This window comes from Ursus arctos, unplaced genomic scaffold (assembly GCF_023065955.2).
Source record: "Ursus arctos isolate Adak ecotype North America unplaced genomic scaffold, UrsArc2.0 scaffold_17, whole genome shotgun sequence".
NCBI lineage: Eukaryota > Metazoa > Chordata > Mammalia > Carnivora > Ursidae > Ursus > Ursus arctos.
The window spans coordinates 7,877,186-7,895,824 of NW_026622841.1; the positions used below are offsets into that span (position 1 = coordinate 7,877,186).

The 18,639-nt window shown below is 38.0% G+C and overlaps 1 protein-coding gene across 1 annotated transcript in view; it reads right to left on the minus strand.

The window, feature by feature from the left end:
- DOK6 (docking protein 6) overlaps positions 1-18,639 on the minus strand; it is a 354,731-nt gene that overhangs the window by 56,384 nt on the left and 279,708 nt on the right. Inside the window, exon 7 of the mRNA XM_026496474.4 lies at positions 16,073-16,190. Within this exon, the coding sequence (XP_026352259.1) occupies positions 16,073-16,190 (118 nt within the window). The remainder of the gene's footprint in view (positions 1-16,072; positions 16,191-18,639) is intronic.

Genomic DNA, 18,639 nt, shown 5'->3' on the forward strand with positions numbered 1-18,639 from the left:
TTCACTGCTGTCTCTGGTGGAACACTGCAAAACTCGCTGCCTTGGTTTCTCTTTTTGACTCACCCCAGGGGCTTCTGCTGCCTAGTAATCTGAGACTCCAAGAAAATTAGGATGGTGTGTCAATGCATTTACCCAGTAGCCCTACCTGACTTGCCATCTGGTTTATCAGCCTGCACTCCATGGCGGGGGGTGGGGGGCTGCTTCTCACTTTTTCTTCTGGCTCGGAGTGCACCATTTGAGAAGGCACTCCCTCACAGGATGTGTGCGTGCGGGGTCGCAACTGCAACTGAGCACCCCCTTTTCTAAAAAAAATTCCAACGTAGTTAACACAAAGTGTTATGTGAGTTTCTGGTGTACAATATAATGATTCAACAATTCCAAGAATTACTCAGTGCTCATCGGGATAAGTGGGCTCTTAATCCCCTTCACCCACTTCTCTCTCTGATTCTTGAATAGAGAGGAATGGAGGCCAGTGGTGCTTGGGGCTACCATGTCGTGACAGTGCTGGCATGGTTTTCGCTGCCTGAATCTCAGAGCTGCCTCGGTCCTCTCTTTCCCAAAGTCTGGTTGTTCAGTATTTCCTTCTCCTGTGTGAGCTCCCACATTTCCTTAAAAGGAAATCCTACTGCTGAGAGTCTTTACATGCATTTCACGGAACTCAGACCCTACCCAAAGACTGGAAAGCTTTGTTCCAGTTTTTAGTATCCTTCACTAAAATTTGGTATAAATTTTACTGCTTTTAGCAAAAAATTTTAATAGTCTGAGAATGAAGGTTCCGTTTCCAATTATCAAGGAGAAAATGTTCTTCCCTTGTTTTAATGTTGATTCTTCATTTTAGTAGGGCTGGGGCTGGGGAAATAGGCAAGGTTTTAGCGCACCCCCTTTTCTTTGTTGGGAGTCTCCAACTGAAGTTTTTTAGCAGCGGAATGATAGGGTCAGAATTGGCCTTTACAAAGGTCACTTTGATTCTGAAGTGACGGCTCTGGGAAGAATACTGGAATAGAGCAGACAAGAGAGAGATCAAGACAAGACAGAAGGGGGCTGGGATTGGTTGGGCTGAATTCAGATGACTGCAAATGGCCAACAGAGGTTAGAATCAAAAGATGTGTAGAGTCAGTATGGCACCAGGCAGAGGCACGCAGTTGTGAGCTCTTCCAGGGCAGGAAAAGGATCTGACTTGTCTTTGTATCTCCAGAGCTTAGCCCAGATCTGGCATTCAGTTGGCATTTAATGCTTATTGAACCGTACTGAATCTACTGATTGTTGGGTAAGAAAGAACTGAATATGACCTATGCTTTGCAAGCTTGGATGTCAGAAACCTTACTAAGGAATTACAGACAAAAAAGTGCTTTGCTAAGTACTTTACATACATAGAAATCAAATGGTAATTTCAGCATAAATAATAGGACTTAGAATATCAGATTTCAAATTAATATAATGAATAAAAATTTTACTTCTATGAGATAAATCTGAGAATTTAAGAATGCATCATTTATTAAAATGTCTCTAATTCTAGAGTTACCCTCTGTAAGACATTTTTTCTTAATATTTATATATTAAAATAAATGTGTTAAGAAAAATTCATTTACAGAATAGTGATTTATATATAAGATTACCACTGGAATATCTCCCCTCTTTTTAAAGAACCATTATAATTAGAGTAGGAGTGAAGGAAATTGTTATCATGTCTTATATAGATGTTTTGGGAGTACATTTCTTCTGAATGATTTGTTCACATACTTTCGGTACCATCCCATCCCCCTAATACTGTAACTAGTTTTGTCTTTTCTAGAATTTCATATCAACGGAATCTTGTTTGGCCACTTTCCCTTAGAATAATGCCTTTGAAATTCCTGTGTGTTGTGTTTATCTGTGCTGTGTTTATCCATCTGTGTTTATCTCTTACCTTCATTCCTCCAGTAAAAATATTCAGTTTTCTTTTGGTGGAGATGCCATGATTTGTGGCTCATCTTAGATTTTCTCTGACAAGAGATATTATCTTCAAATAATTTATTTCTCCCTATCTGATATTCATGTTTTTAAAATCTCTATTTCTGTACTGATCATGATAGAGTGCCTTCCTGACTTGTTCTTAAATTTCAGGAAATGGTATTTGTAGTAGATTTTTGGTAAAGGCTATTTTTCAGGTGAGAAAGATTACCTGCTAGCCTAGAGTGCAGATTTTCTTTCTTTCTTTTTTTTTTTATGAAAAAGTACTGAATTTTATCACGTATTTTTCTACATCCATTGAGGACATCACATAGATTTTTAGTTTCAATTTCTTAATATGAAATCATTTACTAATATTTTCTTGTCAAATGATCCTTACATTTCTGGGATAAATATAAGTAGGCCATACTGATGCATTTTGTATCCATATTTATATGTGAGGTTGGTGAATTTTTTTCTATTTGCTACTGTCCTCATCAAGCCTATACTGTTGAGTGCTTAGCTTATTAATTTTCCATCCCTATTCTCTTCTAAATATTTAAGGCTATTTTGGATATTTAAGCCTATAACATTTCCTCTAACTACCAACTTAGCTATGTCTCGTAAGTTTTGATGTAGTGTTTTTATTATCTTCAGCTTCCAATATTTTTATGTTCCCTTCTTGTGTCTTTTTTGACTCAAGATCATATTGATGGGTTTTTAAAGTCCAAAAGTATAGAACTTTTTGGCTTTTATTTTTATTGCATTAAGATGGGAAAACATGAGCACATGATATATATTTGGGCTTATGGTTATTTTATACATGTTGTGACATATTTGTGACCTCACATACTTTTCATTACTGTCCCATGGATATTTAAGAGTGATATGTTTTCTCTGATGTTTGTTTCTGCTCAAGCTTGTTTTATATTGTTCATTTTTTTATTTCTTCAGGAACGTTTTTCACATCATCTAACAATTTTTATCAAATGTGTTTTCGCAAAAAAATCTCATTATGATTGTCAAATTTTCGGTTTATTTTATTTTTTAGGTTGAGCCACATGAAGTTACTGTTATTTAAAAGTAATAGTCTACAACAGTGGTAGTCCAACTGGTTCAACCTAATAAAGAATGTGAAACCACTCTGGGGGAATATTTTCAGTCCTGGGGCAACAAGATTTTCACAGAAATGTAATTCTTACTGAAGATGAGTTCATAATCAGGCATTAAGACACACCCAATGGAACATTTTTTCAAGACTCCGAGTCAGCAGTCACGGTAACAGAATGAACACGGATGCTAGAGCCAGTTCCAAAGGGATTAAAGTATGTTCGAGAAGACTGAAGAGACTCTTGGGGTGTGAAATGCAAAAAAATATTTAAGAGGAATGTAAAGCACAAGGAAAGAATAAGCCATTGTGAAAGAAGAGTAGATGAAATTCACAAAATAATTACAACATTTAGATATTAAAAGCATCAATGATGGTGGAGGTGGTAACGCAGACTCAGCTGCAGAGTGAATCCAGAGTGAACTGTATGATCGGAGGAAATCACTCAGATGCAGCACAAAGATATCACAGGGATGAAAAGTGTAAAATACTGTTAATCACATGGAACAGAACATGAATATCAAACATAAATTTAATAATCATTGCTAAAGGAGATGATGGCACCAATGAGGGTGAGACAACATTTAAATAAATACCAATAATTATCCAGAACAAATGAATGAGAGGACTTGTCAGGTTGAAGAAATATATTGAGTCCCCACAAGAAAATTCAAAAGAAATTCATAGTTTGAGGCATGAGGGTAAGCTTGCCTAATTCCAAATGTAAGAAGAAATTTCTAAAAGCAGAGAGAAAAGACAGTTAATCTATGAAAGATGAACAACTAGACTGACAGACATCTGGACAGAAATGAGACGGCATAGAAAGTGACGGGATAGAAGACTCTCCAGGTGGCTGAGAATCCTGCAACTCGCTAAACTGTCATTCAAGAAATGAAGCCAGATGTAGTAAATGAAGCAAGAAAATAGTGAGATTATCCTCAAATGGCCAAGGACTCCACAACCAACTGAAATATCATGCAAGAATGAAGATGAAATTAATTCATCTTTGCAAAACATGGAGTTCGCTAAAGATAAAATGCTCACTGAAGAAAACAAATAATGACTGATTAAAAAAAAAGGAATTTCAACTCAGAAATAAGGACTGAAGTACAGAAGCAAAGAAACAGTGAAACAGATGGATAGATCGAATATGCATTAGCTGTAAAAATAATAATAGTATTAAAAATTAACTTTGGAGTGTTTTCAAAAGAAGAGAGAAATAAAATAATAGCATGAAGGTGCCTGGGTGACTCAGTTGATTAAGTGTTCAACTCTTGATCTCAGCTCGGGTCCTGATCTCAGGGTTGTGAGGTCAGCCCCATGTTGGGCTCCATGCTGGGCGTGGAGCCTACTTAAAAAAAAAGAGAACCCAAAAACTCCAGATAATAGTGGTGTGAAATATGAAAGGAATTAAAAAGAGAAGAGGAGCTACATTTATACTTTACATTTGTTTTTGTCAAGTATACATACTAAGGGGCACCTGGGTGGCTCAGTCAGTTAAGCGTCTGCCTTTGGCTCAGGTCATGATCCCAGGGTCCTGGGATCAAGCCCTGCATCAGGCTCCCTGCTCAGCAGGGATCCTGCTTCTCCCTCTCCCTCTGCCTGCCACTCCCCCTGCTTGTGCATTGTCTCTCTCTCTTTGTCAAATGAATAAATAAAATCTTTTTTAAAAAAGTATACATACTAAAACTCTTAAGTTAACTACGAAGAGAATATATGTAATTCCAAACAAGTAGATGGGGGGGGGGAGTAAAAATAAATGTGATTACAAATAGCTAAAATAAAGAAGGGGAAAGAAGTAAATAAATAGCATTACAGACCAAAATAATAAAATAAGAGAGTGGAAAACAAAATATGTAGAATCAAAATAAATAAAGCTGACTGGATTTTCCTATTATAAAAGAATAGAAACATGCTTTGAGTTTTAAAAGTCCAGCCTGTTTTGATCATAAAACATCTATAATGACACAGAAATGCTGAAAGTAAATGGAAGATAAGGAAAAACAGAGTTTGGATAAAGAACTGCACTGCATTTGATAATTTTAAAAGAGAATGATTCAGTAGGATGACATAACACCCCCGAACCCTCAATGAAACATTCCTATGGGAAACTTTGAGATTATACACATATAAAACTAGAACGATTAGGTTGAGCCAGTAACTGCCATTATTGTGGATCACTATGGGGTCCTTCATCATCGAGTCCTGCTTACTCACCATTGCCCATGGGTGCCATTTTCCCTGTGCTCTACCCACTCCAAATGTACCTGTCATCCCTCTAATATACCAGACTTGCTTCGGCCTTATGACATTGTCTACGCCTACAACTTCTTTTTCAAAATCTTACAGGCTCATCTGCTTTTGACATTTGAACCTGAATTGAAATATCACTTCTTAAAGGAAATTTAATGGCCAATTCACTTTCTTTGTCATGATTCTGATATACCTTCCTTGTCACACTCATCAATGTCTGAATTTAACCTGTTTATTATTTTCTTTATTTGGTTATTATTGGCATATACTTTCATGTGAATAAGTTTCTTGTTTCTCTTCTTCATTTTTGTGTCCCCAACCACATAGAAATACCATATAAAATCAACTCAATGAATAATTGTTGAATAAATGAACAAATTAGTATCTCTGCTAGATGGGCTGTGAGCTTGTATTCTTATGAGACCGGATGTATGTTAGAGATGGAAACCACATCTGTATTGTTCTCTATAAATGAGATACATCCCTTAAGCCTAGGCACAGTACAGCAAAAGTTGACTGAAGAAATAAATAAAAATAAAATAAAATAAAAATACATCCCACTTCTGGAAATATTATTGTAATAAAAGATTATATACAGATGTGTTTACTGCAGCATTGTTCAGAATAGTAAAAACTACAAAATGTACATACTGAACAAGAGAGCAATGGTTAAGTAAAGTAGGGCTCTGCACTGAAATTATGTAGTCCTTAAATGTCACTTGGACTTTGTTCTCAATATAATATACAACTTAAAAATATAACAAATGACTTCATATAAAGTATGCTCTTAATTTTATAAATATATATGAATTGCATCTCAGTTTCTATTTTTATCTATATTGTTATACTTATATTCTAAAAGGCTAACAATATATGGTAGAATTAGTGGTGATTTTTAACTTTTTATCCACATATATCTTCGTGTGTTGAGTTTTTTTAATGAGGATGCATTCATTTTGCAACAAAAGTTTTTGAATATTAATTTCAGTTCAATGTCAAGTATTCATTCCTTGGAATTTAGGAAGGTTTTCAGAAATAATCCAAAAAAATCACGTTTCAATAGAAGACACAAAAAGTGCTTATTTAAGGGAAACGAAGCTTGATAAAGAAGACATTTACACTTTCGTGATAGAAACCACATGAACTAACAACACAACAAGCCAGCGTTAACGCCTGAAGGAAAGAGAAGAAAATAGTCAGGAGGGAGGAAAGGGCATGAAATAAAAGGGATTTGCTCCTGGGAAAGTGATTTTGAAATCTCCAAAATAAGACATTTCTGAAGAAATTGGAATTGATGGAGACACAGTTGAACTTGCTGTAAAACTTAGTTAAAAATCTTGAAAAGTAATAATCAAAAGTAATGGCGACTCTCAGGAGTTAAACCAACTTATTTACATGCACAATGTGCTTTAAATTGTTCCACAAAAGAAGCGAGGCTGTTATATGAATTTTTTAAAAGCAGTGCCCAAGCCATGTCGAACCTGACTTTGAACAGTGCGGATTTTCCACAAATTGCCTCGATGGCTTCCATCTGGGTCGTCTCATTTAAGGCACATTTGAGAATAGCTGTTGCCTGCTTTTCAGAGGAATAATTCTTGTAAACCTTGATTATGGTTCAAAGAGACTGTAACTGGGCAGAACGGTAGAGTTTTCTAATGTTTCATTCCACCTTGCCTTCAACTCTCTTCCCCTGGGGCACTTACATAACTTTCCTATCCTGGTGGCCTTCTAGCTAGAAAAATAAGACCATGTGGGTTGATAATACTACTTTTGGCCCTTAGACAAGTTATTTTTGCATATTCAGATTTATTTATTTATTTGAGAGAGACAGCACAAGCAGAGGGGAAAGAAGCAGAGGGAGAGGGCAGATTCCTTATTTGTAAAGTGGGTCAATAATAGTACCTATTTCAGACAGCTGTTGGGAAGATCATCTATCACGACATGGTATAAAGTGCTCAGTAAATAAGTGGACAATGATAACTGCCTTTTCTCCATCTATAAAAACTGCATCCATAACAATCTACCTTTACAAGAGTGTGTTGTGTATACGAGGTTATATTTGTGAAATTACGTAGCATCATATCTTGTTGGTAGCAGACTGTGCAATAAAATATCCCTCTCCTTCCTATGAAGAATTTTTGAACGTGTTACATTTCCTTACTGGTGCCTCAGACCATGCATTTCTTCGCTGACCGCGGTGAGGCAGTCTCCCTCCCCCTGGGCGTTTGTTGAATGTGGTTAAACACAGATAGGTGCCTGTGAATTACTCAGCAAGAATGACATCTCTGATTTCCGGACTCTTAGTGTGTCATTGACTTCAGAAGGATGGAGTCACTGCTGAGCCCAGGAAATAGGTATTAGATTATGATCGAATAGCATATGGTGATTTTCATTTGTACATACTTTGACTTACTTGGTGTGCCCCTAAAGAAGTTGTAACAACACCGCAGAGACATGCTGGAAAATAAAACAGACTGTCCTCTAGGATTTCCTTCATTTGTTTGTTTGGAAACAATGTGAGGGGTGTGTGTGTGTGTGTGTGTGTGTGTGCATTTAAGAACAATACTAAATTTTACTATCAAAAACCTAGACGACTTCAAAATATTTTACAAATGAACTCATGAATGATAAACTATTCTCAAAGAAAAGTTTCCACTCATCAGGATGGTGCTAATTACAGTTACAGAGGCAAGCACAGAGCGTTCTAAGCCAACATCTCTTTCGAGCACAGGCAGAATTCTACAATGGGTATGATAGGGCCCCAGACAATGGCTATCCCTCCACTGCACGCCAGAGAAGCCACTTCCCAAATTCATTGAAAGAATGGCATTTTCTGGTGAACGAAAGGATACGAAGAACAATTTCTGTCACAGAGTTTTGCTGTAAGAAATTCTGGTTTTGTTTTAAAATCATATATCTTTTATCTTTGAGCATATATGTAAAAGACATACCACTTAAACTTTTGTCACTGAACTTCTCCTTCTTGTACTATGAATAGTTTAACAAAAATAAAATGAAGGCTCTACACTCCTTACCAAGCCAATATGATATAGCAATGGCAACCAAAACTTTCTAAGAACACTCCCAAACTCTACTCTTCTTCTTGTGTTAAATATAGTCATTAACACATGGGCACATGGCTTCAATTCTTAACATAAATTTCTTTTATATAAACTTATACAACCATGCTCCTAGGTTTTAAATATTGGATATTTAAAGTTTGTAGCAGCAAATTTTCAATCTGCATCTATTATTTGTAGGGCAGTCGGGTAAGTCCTAGAACGTCACTGAAGGTCACAGGCAGGATTAAATCTACGTGAATTCTGCAATTTATTCTCTGGCAAGTATTATTTCAATGAGGCTAATTCCTGATGTTGTTTGTCTTTTCGTATCCTCCAACCATTATCAAGTTTCAGGATGCTGTATTTTCTGCTTGGCAGACAAAGGACAATAAACGAAAAAAAAACCAGACAAAATACAATTATTAAGCCAATACTCAGGGATAGGGTATTAGTTGAAGGGCCAGAGGTAGAGCCGAAGTTAAAAACAAAACAAAACAGGAAAGAGAGGTCAGGGAGAAAAATATAACTGAACATTTTTCCCCTGCAGGTTCTTCTATGTATTTTATAATTTGTGATGTGGAGCCTACTAGGTACAATAATACGGATAGACAGCAATGAGCTATACGGGTCTGTGTGTGTGTGTGTGCGTGCACAATCATCTGTGTGTGTGTGTGTGTACACACGTGTGCACATGCACTTACATACATGACAAACACAGCTGAACTTCAGTTAAGACTCTATTAACCTTTCCCTGAATTAATATTACATCCTAGTTTTATTTCCTACTGAATAAAATAGAATATGTATTTTTTCCATAATAGTTTGATTAATATTGAACTTAATATGTTACCTACTATATTTAAAAAATTGGGTGGGGGGAAGCTTGAGGGGAAAAAATCAGGTATAGAGACCAGGTTTCAGGATTAATTCAAATTTCAATTTCAGGTTTGAATTAGAGAGTGCGAAGCAATTTATTTTAATAAGACCACTGGCAGATTACACTAATCCTATGTAACATCTGGTAACTCTTGAGTCTTTTACCTTTATCTGTCTTTATCTGCTACTTTTACATATGTAGTAACTAGTGATTTAATGGCTGACTTACACTGTGCACCGTCTTTAGTTTTGTGTTGTGCTATGTCAGGAGAACCTAATTAACAATCCAAATCTTGCCTTTCACCTTTAGTTCAGCCAGAGGGTGCATCCTGAGAGAGTAAACTGAGAAATAACTGGCTCAAGCAAAACCAGTCTACCTTAGTGGAGGAAGGAAGAAATTTCTCAGAAAGGCTTCTCCCTGGTCAGGGTAGGCTGATCCGCAAGCACAGATCTTGAGGGGTGGGGGAGGAGTGGGGTAAAGTGGGGGCACTTCCTCTGCACTGAGCTGAATAAAGTCCTTCCAGGAATTTGCAATTCCTTGGCCAAAAAACAGCATCTAATTTCCCTTGGGCTACCTGGACTGAGCCTTGTAAAGCCTGGGAGAAGGGGTGTGTCTGTTTGAGGCGTAAATGTCTTGTTTAAACTCACCCATGGGAAGAAAACAAACAGCTGAAGACTTAAGCCTTTTTTTTTTTTAATCTTGCATTAAAAACTTAAGGTTAGGTTTAGAGTTAGATTTAGTTTTTCTAGAACTGTAAAAACTAGAAATCGTTTCTTAAAGCTAGACTTTATAAAGTCTTTAGAACAAAACAAAATTCCTCATGTATAGCAGAAACTCTGTAATATTTTAAAGTAAATTCTAGAATAAATTGGAATAGGAGAGCATACTTCCCTTTGTCAGAGAAAGAAACTTCTTAATGGAAATTTAATTTCCTTCAATATATTGACAATGGTTCATAATTACTGAATGTTTATACCTAACGTGGGTGATCTCACTAAAGTGCCATGATAGGAACTATTATCCTCATTGTAGACATGAAGAAAATGAGGCTTAGAAAGATGAATAAATTGCCCAAAGCCACACAACTCAGCACTGGTAAGTCAATTTTCAAACTCAGGATTACATAACTCCAAACTCAGTATTTTAACCTACAGGTGGCGTTTCTTCACAATGAGGGCGCCCTAAATTCGGCTGAGCCATGCGGATGAAGATCATCTGAAGTTGCCACCTCACAAACAAACAGAAGAAGAGGGTTCATAAACAAATGCGTTGCGATATTAAAGTTACATAAAAACATCTGGGAGCATGGAAGAGGGAGGGATGATGGATGACTGTGGCGTGTGAGAAGCATTTCACAGTGAGAACATTCAGAGACTTTTTATGGTGTCTATTTTGGGGAGCAATCAATTCATTTACCTCTAAAAATTGATATCCTGGGAGGCATCTGCCGCCTTCGCTTTACCCTTCCAAGGGAAGGACATGCAGTCACTATTCATAAAGAAGGTTTACTAGCAACTGTTGATTCTGGCAAAGGGCTCCCGTGTTGGGGCTGTTGGCACATGGCCACCTGGGGGCTGGGGCTCACGGAGGATGCGTGAGGCATCTGGCTGCTCCCACTTGTGACGACTGACTCGTTTCCAGCGTACACATCGAACACTGAACAGACGCAGGCTCCTTTTTACCATCGGTGCAATTTTCTCTTTCCTATCCTTTTTTTTTTTTTAACTTGCTATACAAGGCTTCTATTAACTTTGCAACTCGGAAAACATCATATGATGAAAATTTAAACAGAAGTCCTGATGGAAACGATTTACAAACAGTGTAAACTTGAAACTGAACGGGCAGGAAAGGACAGAGGGTCATAGTTGAGCGAACAGTGAGTAAATCCTTTGTTTCACCTCCCTAATCTACGTCAGAATTCTATTTACTGTTTTCTGAAGGTTATCTCTAATTCTAATTGCCTGTTTGCGTCCTGTCCTTCTGAGAAATTGGAGCCACTGATGCTCTTTCGGTGAGTGTGAAATGCCTTCTGTGTAATCAGGTGCGCTGTGCTGACACGGGCGGTCTGCAGCTTAATTACAGACGTAGAGAGGGCAGAGGGAGCCAGACGATTCGGAGCTGGCATGTGCATTTAATCAGTGTTAGTGAAAGCAAACTCCAAAAGTTACCACTTTTACAAGTGCACCCCCCCATCCTCCTTGATTCAAATAGTGAGGTTATTCAAGCTGCTCAAAACTGAGACAGTATATCCCATATAATTTTGTGTAAAAATAGGTGATGGAATGTATCAGGGAGATGTAGGGATAGCACATGGTCCCAAAGCCCATTCACTGGGGGACCACCTTCAGCCCACATTCTTGCCCCCCCTTCACATCAGTATAGCTGGTGGAAGACTTTCTCCAGAGGGAGAGCAGCAGGTGGACAGAGACAGAAACCCAGCTCTCAGGTTATGGGGACAGAGCCACAGCATCTCATAGTGCTTCCTGTGCTTACCAAATAAAGACCAGCAGGAGCAGGGGTCTGGGGACTCAAGGCAATCCTAAAGCAAGAAGCAGACAAGCCAAGGTGTGTGCAGGGGAAGATGGTGCCCAGGATGGGCTGCGTGGGGGACCAGACATGATGATTCCTTCTACGAGACAGGAGAGAATTTTCCTCAGGGAAGGGATGTGGTGGTCTATCCTTTCTAATGCATTTTTAAATTCATTTTTTGCATTCGACAAAGACTCGGTGAGTGCCTGCAGTGAGCCTGGAACCATCAGTGGTTTTTGCTAGACTGATTTGTCATTTTCAATAAATGCTTTGCCATCTTCACAAATCTCAATTTAAAGACCCTGCCACGCAGTCTGTCATATAGTTATGAGGACAGTGACTACAAGTCAAGGAGATGACCTTCCAAAGGAAGAAAAGCTTCAACCTTCTTATGGGGTTTCATTTCTTTCTTTTTCCTTTTCCTCCCCAACCCCCCTCACCTTTTTTTTTTTTTTTGAGTGTTTGTCATGCTCTCAACACATCTCTGAAGGCCTTAGAACCAACATCACAATTCTAGCAATTAAACAAGTGGCATCTACTTTTGAGTCAAGAGTTCAAAATCACGTTTCCTTCTCTTGAAGTGAAAGGTTTCTCTAAGTCTACAGATAGCAACTCTACAACGTGCTGTGACGCAAACGCGTAAGTCAGAGAAATAGAAATAAAATTACTTTCTAATACAAACTAGTCATCCTTATTATCTGGCAAAAATCGGGAACAGGAAAAGTCTTTACTCACACCTTCTGCAAGAAGAGGTGACTTGATCCAACCTCTCACAAGCTCCTTAGGGGTAGGGATTTTCCATAGCAGCTGCCTAGTCCTTAGCTAACGTGTACTTGTTAAAGCGAATTATTCTTTTCGTCAGCCTTTTGACTCCAGAGAGCTGGAGTACAAGACAGAAACCACAAAAAACTTGCACTCTCAGAGCACCATTCTGGGAGCAGCATGGGGAGATCTAGCAGATTATACTGCACTTCTTTTCCAAACATTTAAGTAAATGCAGGATGTCAGTATTGATACGTTGGCCTTTTAGAGAGTGTCTTGCTTCTATAGTTATAGAACAGATGACAGAAATGAACACAGTAGAACTGAGCAAGTACAATTTTGAGAGTAACAGGCAATCGAAGTTATAGGTACGTCATAATGTGGGATAGATTTGTTTTCACACCGTGAATATTTTTTTCCGTTCTAGTACATGTGCTGCTTCTCAATGTATCCCAATCTATGAAGCTTTAGATATAGAAAGCTTTCCCCCTTTACCTTCAGAAGGAAAGCCTGCTGAATTTAATTCATATTGATCTGAGCTTCACAGTTAGAATGTAGAAAATGTGATAATTCCAAAGATACATTTTTATTCCTCAATGCTACCTGAAGTTTACATGATGATGTAATACCCACCATTGCCCAATTTTTCCTTTGACTCTGGAAAACCAGACTATGTTCTCCTTTTGCTTTCTGCAATTTATTGAATTATAAAATAACTCAGATCGGAGGCATCGAATGTAGTTTCTTGAAAAAATGTAGATGTGTATGAAGAACGGGTGCTAAGGGTCACTTTTTCCATTTCTATTTCCTGTTTTGATGGTTTTATCTTGTCCTGATTCCATGAGGGTGAAGCCTGTGTTGATTACACACCAATAAAAAAACAAAAACAACAATACAAAAAACTATGGTCCAAAGACTCTTGTCCTCTGCTTATCTTGACTGCCTCAATAGAGCAAGAGGAGAGTAAAATATATTTGCTTTGTCGAAGTATCACTAACAAGTTTACTATAATCCACTTACTGACGATCTAGCTGTCCATCTCTATCCATCTAGATCTTTATATCTCTCTCTACAATATAATCATAAAATGAGGGGTATGTAAAATGGTAAAACGTATTGCTCTAAGAAGCATATAATACAAAAATAAATCCACAGTAGAGTGAAATGTACTTTACATCAAATACATTGTATATTTATTGGACTTGTAGTACTCAACTTTAGTCGATGCCTATTTCTTTGTTACACAAAGACAACAAACAACCAAGGAAGAATGTGCTATTGAGACCATTCAGACAAACTGTTCATCGTAATTGATAGAGCATTTAAGTCCTTACCTTTGCTGGAAATTAGCATCAGTGAGACAGATCCCAGTGTTCAAATCAGTTATTGATTCTATTGTATTGTAAGTCAGCACTGTCTTGCACGTCTTCATCAATGTTTTGAGAAGTTTAAAAGCGTTCTGCCATTTTTTTTGTCGGATGCATAAGAAATTATCTCTGATGCTGTACATCACTCTAAATGTTAGCTTTCCCTTCAGAGAAAAGTTCCCCACACACTACCATGAAAACAACAATCTTTCATTTGCTAGCATTATAGACCAAACTCTTGTCAAAACCCAAAGTTATCACTACATTGGTTCCAACATTTTTTGAACTTATTTGTTTTAACATTTGACTTTCTTTTTCCTTAGAAATTTGCTCATTTGTATTTCCTCATGAAAATGTTCCATGGTTTTATTTCTACTTTACTGAATATCAATACTGTTAAAAACAAGACAATAGTCTCAATATGGAGTCACTTAGGCTAAGTCCCATAACGCCCCCCTGACTTAACACATAACCGAATTAGTTTCAGGTCTCCCAGAAAATGAATCTTACACCAGTCAGTGTTAACTACCTGGTCAGTACTAGTGAGGACATCTGTCTGACAGTCTCTCGCCATCCCCTAAAGGAAAGTGATCTTGCTACACCCAATCCATTCTCGGCCAGTTTAACCTCTTTGTTCCTGCTCCCTTTGCCTATAAAAGTCTTCATTATATATAGCTCCTCAGACCTCCTTTCTATCTGTTGGATGGCATGCTGTCTGCTCATGAATTGTTGAATAAAGCCAATACGATACATAAAATTTACTCAGTTAAATTTCGTTTTCTGACAACAATTTCATATATAGGTTTATGTTTAAATAAAAATAACCTTACACTAAAAACATATTTTCTAATTATTTTTAATCCTAAGATCTTGACGCAGGCAGTTTTAGCATGTGGTTGCTGGCATTTGTAGAAGGAAGCAAGAGCGAGATATGTGACACCTCTTTCTGATCCACAAAATTGTCAAGAGTCCCCTCAATCCTCTACTCCTTATCCTAGTAAAGATTTTCTCATGCAAAGAAATAACACAAAAAGGTAATAACTACCCATAAGAGGGTTCATTTAAAATATAAAATGCAATTGTCATCAACAAATGACTAAAATTGTTCTGACTGTTCTTCCTTGCAGAACGTATCTTTAATCATTAATTCCCACTAACCAAATTCCATTAGTCTAGGTTTGAAATCCTGGCAAGCAAAGATTGCTTTGAAAACACACCATTTCAGTTTCCTTGTCACCAAAACATTTTGTTGTTGTTGTTGAAACACTTAGTGTTGTTAATATGAGCAAAAGTTAAAGTATGAGTGGAAAAACATTCTGAATGCCTAGCTGTGCTGAAGGTCATACCCGTCATTCCTTCACCAGATATTTATTGGGCGCCTATTACATTCAAATCTATTGTGCTCACAAAATCTTTGTTGGATGAATGTGTTTTGTTAGCCTTATTTTTCTAAGTTCCCACTTCCTTCAGCCTTGGTCCTCTGTTAGTCAATTGCTTGCTGCTGAATATTTTATCTGAAGGATAAGATTGTTCATTTTAAGACAAAAGGGAAAGAATAGGAGAAAAAATGCCAAAGCTGAAGTCTGCGCTGCTCTTGACGAAATACCTGCTATCTATTAATATGATTCATCTGGTAAACCATCCCCGTTTTAGTTGATTAAACATTCATCATTAGGAAAAATACAGAAGCGAAGTATTCACACTTGTCTCCTGCCTTGCACCCTCCAGAATTATTTCTATGTCAAGGCTTTGGGTAAACCTTAAGATTTCCTTGAGTAGGTTTATGCAGCATTTTATTTCAGAGCCAGAAATCAGCCTCCTGAACTGATATTCAATCCTATTAAGAAAAAAGACGCTCAGAAAGAAATCCTTTGTAAAACGGCATGAAACAGACCCCAGTACCAGCTACTTTTAGCTTCTGATGGTATGTTTTGTATAACGTGCTAGTCAAGTTCCTATGCCAAATAGGGTCCTCAGCCCTTAGGGACTTTTGCAATAATTTCTACCGTGAGTCTATGAAATGAGAGCTTTAGAAAAGCCACTGTAAATCTCAGAGCTCCCACTGTGGCCAGTGACAGCTGATAAATGAGAACAGAGGAAAAGCAAGCAAAGCAATTTGCATGACTCCTGGCCCACCTGTAGGAGGCTAATGCAGGTGGTGCTTTATTATTTTCAAGTCACTTGCCTTGCAAACTGTAGATTTCTCCAACACTGTTCTGACGAGTGATGTGATGCCAGTACGCGCTACGAGGAAGAGATATCGATTTGGATAACGTCATTGGCTCAGTCAAGCTTGTCTGAAGCTAGAAAAAAAAGGAGATGTGTCAGGCTTCATGTAAAGTATTAGACTGAAATCTGCTCTTTTAGAAGTAAAGGGTTGGGGCACCTGGGTGACTCAGTTGATTAAACATCTGCCTTCAGCTCAGGTCACGATCCCTGGGTCTTGGGATTGAGCCCCGCATTGGGCTCTCTGCTTAGCAGGGAACTTGCTTCTTCCTCTCCCTCTACCCTCCCCTCCACTCCTGCTCTCACTCTCTCTCAAACAAATAAATAAACAAAATCTTTTTTTTTTTTAAAGATTTTATTTATTTATTCGACAGAGATAGAGACAGCCGGCGAGAGAGGGAACACAAGCAGGGGGAGTGGGAGAGGAAGAAGCAGGCTCATAGCAGAGGAGCCTGATGTGGGGCTCGATCCCATAATGCTGGGATCACGCCCTGAGCCGAAGGCAGACGCTTAACCGCTGTGCCACCCAGGTGCCCCTAAATAAACAAAATCTTAAAAAAAAAATCAGTTGAGGGTTAAATGTGGGGGACATATGACAGAATCTGTAATAGACACCTGCCTGATTTGCTGTTTAAGGTTGACTTAAAAAAAAAAAGTAAAATCATGACTCTAAACATATGAAATGAACACTTGTAGGCAATTTAATCTCATTCATTAATTTAGAAGGAACAAAAAAGATGGTACAACTGATTTCGAGGAGAACTCAAAGGGCAGAGAGCCAATCAGAAACACCAGACTAATAACCATTCGTACCCACGGGACAAGGGTATTTGCATTTCTATGAACAAGAATTATTTGCATTACTATCAGCTTTCTGCAATTTATTGAATTATAAAATAACTCAGATTGGAGGTGCAAGCCCTTACAGAAACAGGTACTCCCAAATGGCACCCCACACGGGATACCATTAATCCTTTTTACCCATTTCTGTGTCTTACAATTTTTTCCAGACACCTCCTCCCACCCTCACCCAATGGATCTTTTCTCGAATGGACCTTTTTCTGTGCTCCTGCAATAGGGTCTTTTACATATTAAAAGTGTGCTTTCCCTGAGAAGCTCTGTGCTGAAAGTGTGGCATATGTTCTTATTTGAAACATAAATTTTAACGTTAGCCCCAGAGATAAACACAATGTCACTCAGGTGCTTAAGCATATGATTGGTTCAAAGAGAACAACACTTTACATTGTATTTTCAAGAGAGAAACGTATTTTTATTGATTCACACCAGGTTTTAAAAAAACATCCAGAAATAATTTTATGTGGTCTAAGCACACATTTCTCTGATGCAATCTGAGCAAATGTTCACTTTTTTCATGGGCAATGGGCAATCCTCTAATTAATAAAACCCCACATTTCGTCCTTATTTAATACTTGTCTCTTGGCAGAAGTGGGCGCGGGGAAGATCATGTTTGTCAAGCCTAACCTTAGAGACTCCCATGCTCCCCATGGTCGGCCCTTTCCCACCGCATGCCACCCCCCCACCACCTTCGAGACTCTGCATCCAGAGTGAACAGCCTTCCTCCAAGACACTGTCAGGAAAGCATCTGATACACTATCACAGGCTCCTGAGCACCGTATTAAGCTAAGAGGTTTTTACATTTTAATGGAAGATGAAGCCAAAGGGTGTGAACACGTTTTCTCGATTTCACATTTTTTTTTTTAGCAGTGAGGCATTTCCAGATCGGCTATGTCTTGCTACAAAAGTACCCTACTCAGTGAATTTAATGGTCTGGCCCTGTTGAAGGCATTTTTTAAAAAGATGGCTCCAAGTAGCAAACGTTGTAACCAACTTTATATTTTTCAAAATTTGGTGTATTTCAAAGTTTTCCTTCTTATTGGGAAAATAGATATACTAACCATACCAACATCCCATGGTTGGTAGGTAAGGGGCCTGGGGAAGAAGACAAATTTCTGGGTTATAATAGGGCAGTGCTCTCCAGAATCTCTGGGGTGCTTGTTAACCATAGACACTTCTGGTTTTACCCCAGACCTAACAGTTGGGAGAATCTCTGTGGGTGGGGCTACGAGTGCTAAGAAGTACCCACATACACACTGAATATCCCCGGCTGTAAGGGCTAGAGGCAAGGCTCATTTTATGAAAGTATCACTGGGACAAAAGGTCTTTCACCTTGGAAGCCAATTTCTCATGTGAGGCATAAACTGAATTCAACACACAGCACCTTCAGTTAGTGTGAGCAATGCCCATTAATAAACAGCAATTAATCCATAAAGCGAGTCTCATATTAAATACACTTCTGTCTACCCTTTATTTTTCCCTAATAAGTTACAATTTGTTTATTAGCATAAAATAAGTCATCAGTGGTTAATTCCTCTTCCCCAAATTACTTTTCCTTCTATTTTTTTAATTCTGGGAACACATTTCTTCCCAAATGGTCAGTCTTTAAGCATCACGGAAACACAGTAAAAACATTTTTTTTCTGGAAATAAATAAGGTGAGAATTTCCTC